General features: G+C 50.3%; 1 protein-coding gene across 1 annotated transcript; it reads right to left on the reverse strand.

The window, feature by feature from the left end:
* Positions 1 to 1619: 1619 nt before the first annotated feature.
* Positions 1620 to 5056, reverse strand: LOC123089703 (receptor-like serine/threonine-protein kinase SD1-8). The gene is made up of 6 exons (XM_044511301.1): positions 3564 to 5056; positions 3003 to 3184; positions 2678 to 2888; positions 2351 to 2588; positions 2096 to 2255; positions 1620 to 1960 (listed from the first exon to the last, which is right to left on the reverse strand). The coding sequence occupies exons 1-6, from the start codon at positions 4936 to 4938 to the stop codon at positions 1676 to 1678; spliced, it is 2451 nt and encodes an 816-aa protein (XP_044367236.1). The 5' UTR covers positions 4939 to 5056; the 3' UTR covers positions 1620 to 1675.
* Positions 5057 to 5287: the final 231 nt, after the last annotated feature.

Here is a 5287-nt window from a genome sequence, read left to right on the forward strand (position 1 = left end):
CCCAAGCGTCGGCACCCTCCCATGCTCTACTCTGCCTCATTGCCGGCGGCGCCCATGAGAGTGTTCGCGTCCTCGCCTCGGGCTCGAAAACTTCATCCCGCCTTGTCCACCACCCCTATAGGCAGCCCCTAAATCCTCCTAATACTGGTAGTAGCGCCAACAGTCACGGCGGATGTCACGGGCGAAGCGGTAGGACTGGAGCAACGCCTCCTGCTCATCCATGTCCACGCCCGCTGCGATGCCCGTGCCAGCGGCGAGTAACTCCTCCATGCGGTGGTGCGCGTAGCGGAGGCAGAGGTTGTAGGTCTGGTCAGTCTGTGCCTGGCGGAACGCGGCCTCCCGCTCCTCCAGCACCATGTCGGTGTAGTGAGCACGGGCCTTGTCCATGGTCATGCCGGCATTGGCCAGCGCGGACGGTGGCGCTGGCTCATCGTCAGTTGCCTCTTCCATTGGTGCGTCCGTAGATTGTCCGTATAGGTTGTCCCCTCCTTCTGTTTGGAAGCGAGGTCGTCCCACAAGGCTTTGGAGGTCGAGAAGGCCATGGCGGGTGTGGTGGGGAGCGGAGGAGGGTGGATGGATGCGGCTGTGTTGTAGGCCTGGGGTTTAAATAGAGGGTAGGCCACGCAGCGAGGTCCTTAATGGTGGGCGGTAAACAGACGAACGGGTGGCGCCCGAGTAGGTTTCTCGGCCACCGCGTGCGTTTAATGGGAGAGGCGGATGGACCGGTGCCGTTTGAGTGCGGAGAGACGCCGCGTGCACCGGGAAGCGGCGCAGGGCACTCTTGGCCGGCTCCAGTGAGAGATTGTGTCCGCTCTAGGTTGACATGAATGCGATGCTGACACTCTGTAGCGGTGCTGACCAATGTGGAGCGACGAAGCGTGCAGGCAAGGAAGAGTGTTTTTGGATGGGCCACGTTTGCTAAACGTGGGCGTGGCACTGATCCGAATGCCCGCAAAGCCCTCGGTCTGTCTCCGGTTTGCGAAAAAAAGTTACGTCTTGGAACGCCCAACAAATCGATGCAGACCCGTGCTAGATGGCAAACACAACCGGACCGCTTGGTCTGGACAGTTTACGGGCAATTTGAGGGTCGACGAAGCAGTTGTCGTTCAAGATTCTGGGCTCCGTGCTCTTAAAGTGGGGACTCCAACTGGGCATCACGAAATAACCAACAGCCACAAAGCAGCAGCTACATCGTCGTGTAGCTCCCTCCGCTGCCCACGCCGCGTCTAGCGGCCATACGCATGCCATGGCTGAACCGACGTCGGCATGGTGGATCTTCCCGAGCGTGTCGCCACCGTCGGCGTCGAAGGCGATGGCGTTGCAGTATCGGCTCGCCTCGAAAAGGAGGCGTAAAAGTGCATGTCGACATGATCGATCAATCTGGGAGGCTAGGGATTTCCTTCCTCAGACCTCCGCTGCAAGGATGGATCGCATCCGAGCACGGAGGAGAAGTAAAAGAAGTCAGAATAATATTACACATTACAGTTCACTACTGGAGTCGACCTATACGCCGGGTGCCACGGACACTCGGCGGTTACAAATGAGCACATATTACAAGCATATAAAATTACAATCCCAGCTTTAACAGAGCTCATCCAGTGTAAAGTAGAATAGCACTGAGCAGGTACGTGTATGAAGATATGAGGGTCACAAGTCAAGGACAAGGCAGGATTTTCTAGCGCCCCTTGAGGTTTACGAGGCTCATATCATGCACATGGCTTTCCCCGGCTCCGTAGTTACGGTGTGCAAAGCACATAGGCTCTTTTGGCTGCGGGAGCTCAGTGTCTTCATTATCCAGGCTTGCTACCACCCAAGACATGAGGGGGCGAGCCTCTGGGTCGTCCTGCACCGACAAGAGTCCGATATGGATGCATCGTAGAGCTTCAACGAGAGAGCAACCCTCAACGATGGATGAATCAATTAGATCCATCACTTTCCCATCCTTCCTTAAGCTCCACGCCTGCATCAAACCAATCATGTTATTCATCAGTGGTACCCCCCTTCTTAATTATCAGTTGAACAAGTTCTGATCACTAAATAAAGTTCCAAAGATGCATACAATCATACTCACTAAATAAAAGTAAAAGACACTTACATAATCTATAAGGTTACGAGTGCGTGCGCGTGAACTTGTTGGGGTTGTGGCGCCGGTCTTCATGCCACTCACAATCTCTAGAACTAATACGCCAAAGCTGTAAACATCGGATTTGACGGAGATTATGCCTTCCATTGCATATTCAGGCGACATGTATCCACTGCTTTGACAATTAACCGTGGTAAATTCAAACTTATTAACCAGTTAAGGCACAAAAGTTGAGGGATCCCATAAATGAAATTCATCACTACTCACAATGTTCCAACAACTCGATTTGTATGTCCTTCGTGTTGATTGACACCAAAGATCCTAGCCGTACCAAAATCTGATATTTTGGGGGTCATCTCAGCATCCAACAATATGTTGCTTGCTTTGAGATCTCTATGAATCATCGTCAATCTGGAATCTTGGTGGAGATAAAGAAGTCCCCTGGCTACACCAGCGATTATCTTAAATCTTGTGGGCCAATTGAGCAGTGATTTTCTTCTATCATCTATCAGGGACAGAATTACACGAATCATCTTGTCAGTGACGATGTTTGACCGAAAGTAGAGATTTTTGCAACAAGTGAGTAGAACGTACTGAAAATGAAGTAATCCAGACTTCGGTTAGGTAGGTATGCATAAATCAAAAGCTTTTCGTCTTCATGAATACTGCAGCCTATAAGTTTGACCAAGTTTCTATGCTGCAACCTGGAAATCAGTGCTATTTCATTTTTGAACTCCACTGCCCCTTGGACAGAACCTACACGAAGCCTTTTCACAGCAATTTCCCTACCATCTTCCAACGTTCCCTGAAACATGAGGTATTATTTAGTCAAGAAAGTTTGATCTTCCATTAATATTCTAACTATCTCCCTCACACAAAAAAAAACGATCAAATAACTATCAGTACAGATACGTCTTGCCTTATAAACATTGCCAAACCCTCCTTTGCCAAGAATGTTGGATTCAGAGAAATTATTTGTCGCGGTAGCAATTTCCCTAAAGTTCAAAATGGGAAACTCCGTGTTACCATCAGCGAAATGATTGTAATTTCCTGTATCTCGACGCATCAACCTTTCCCAGACAAGCTTGCTTCCTTGATTACCTGTCAGGAGTGTGGGCACCGCCTCTTCAGTTTCTTGTGACTGGAGATAACATCAAAATTAGAAGTAAAGCAACAATTTCCTACCTCTAAAGCCACAGATCCAAATAAGCCCCACGCATATGAGTATCAGAAAACTTGACACAACTGGTAATACAATTTTTATGGTTTTGATCTTTCTCATGTTGCCTGCACAAAAAATTAATATAAGGAGAATCACCAAAGTTTGTCAGTGCTAATCACCAAATTCATAGCAGACTCCTTTCTCGAACGCATGCATAAAAACATGAGGCCACTCTTTCTCCAATTTCTCTCTTTAGAAGAAACGAACACACACACACAGTAAACCATAAGCAAGCAGAGAAAGTGGAGTGATGCATACCTTGCAATCTTTTAGTCCGAACATAGAGGTTCTCCCCTCCTTGATGGTTGTTCTCCATGTCGATCAAATCGCCCATCCATAACAGGCATCTTGTATCATCCCCGTCAATATCTATGTTGCTCATCTTGGAGTAAGCATATGCCACGCAGGAGCAATTGCTTCTGCATTCCTCGGTGCACTCATCGAAGCTTCTGCTCGGGATACGGAGGAACTTGTCCGGGACCTTCATGCCCGGAAAGGCCAAGAAACTGTCTCCATGGGTGCACCTTGGCACCTCCTTGGGGCGGCATCCCTGTGAGAAGCTACCGGAGATCCATCCTTTAGCATCCCTCGGTTCAAAACCGTCAAGGCACTTGCAAACCGGGACGATTTGTGTGTTGTCGCAGTAACCATAAGGACCGCAGTAGCCGTACGTATTGCACTCATGTTGAGGCTCTGCGTAGAGGGCTCTCCATGCGGACACGTTGCTCAGCCAGCTTAGTATATTTACCTTGCCTGAGTAGTCGATCTCCAACCTGACCAGCTGGACGAAGGAGCCAGCCGGCATGCCAAAGGACATGTACACCTCGTCGCCGGCGTGATGCAAGGCCATGTAAATGGCCGACTCGTTGAATCCGCCCATGTAGAGGTGGCTTGTCCACACCGGGCTTCGCCGGTGTGGCCTCGACCCGTTCCAGGCGAAGCACTGGAGCAGGTTGCTAGGGTCCGCGCCGTACGAGAACTCGCCGGGGGATGGATCCTGCTGCCCTTTCCATGACACGAGGTGCTGCAGTGGGAGCGTCTTGTGGCTCAGCCTCAGGTTCATGCCGGGGAGGAGGGTGTCGGTAGGGTGGTCGAAGCTTTGCCATAGTATGGCACTGTCGGCCAACGACCGAAGGATGAAGTTGCCGGTGTTGTCCAACACTGCTTCCACCGTGCTCGTGCTCGCGCTCGCGCTGATGCTGATGCTCTTGTTGGTTGTCCACACGGCACGGCCATCGCTATCAGACATCACTATGCCGGAGCTGCTGGTCACCGCAAGATTTGCAGAGGAAAGGTTAGTGGTGATGGGCGCCGCACGGTTAGAAACCCATACCACGGTGCGCTCCGGGATGCTGTTGTACCATATGCCCACATAGTGGCGCTGCCGCTTCTCCCCATCCGTGGAGAAGAATCCCAGGGCAAACACCCCATCTTGGGAGACGAGGACACTGCCGGGGGAGAGCGGCTTGCCAGGGACAAGCCGGCTCTGAGATGCATAAGCATGGGCACAAGCGAATGGCCAACAAAGAAGCAAAAGAATACCATACACAGCAAGGCAAGGATGACACAGCTGCATAGGCATTAATTCTTGATAGATCCTCTGCTGCTTGCAATTGCTTGCTTGCAGGATCATGCATGCATGGAGAGTGTGTGTGTGTGTGGTGTCTAAGTGATTGCAATGAGAATGAGCCCCAAAGGAATGAAAGAGGTATATATAGAGGAAATAACACCACCATGCATGCTGCCTTGGATCCCACGTTGTTTTGAGCCCCAAAGGAATGATGAAAGAGGTGGTTGAGCTGTTCTACATTTGTACATGCACTCTGGCACCCGCAGTTAGGATTTTGCTACTAATCCGACGATATATTGCTGGAAACTAGAAAGCATAAGGCATGCTACTACTTTTAGATCACTCGAGGTTTCTAACAAAACTATACGAGAGTTATGTAGAAAATATATTATATTGGACGCCTAGAATATTG

Source organism: Triticum aestivum, chromosome 4B (genome assembly GCF_018294505.1).
Source record: "Triticum aestivum cultivar Chinese Spring chromosome 4B, IWGSC CS RefSeq v2.1, whole genome shotgun sequence".
NCBI classification, from domain to species: domain Eukaryota; kingdom Viridiplantae; phylum Streptophyta; class Magnoliopsida; order Poales; family Poaceae; genus Triticum; species Triticum aestivum.

Coding starts and splice junctions, on each gene's coding strand:
- LOC123089703 (XM_044511301.1), bottom strand. CDS start 4,938: ATGATCCTGCAAGCAAGCAATTGCAAGCAGCAGAGGATCTATCAAGAA. Junction 2,889..3,002: donor GGTTTGGCAATGTTTATAAG/GCAAGACGTATC, acceptor CTCATGTTTCAG/GGAACGTTGGAAGATGGTAG. Junction 1,961..2,095: donor CTCGTAACCTTATAGATTAT/GTAAGTGTCTTT, acceptor GGTTTGATGCAG/GCGTGGAGCTTAAGGAAGGA.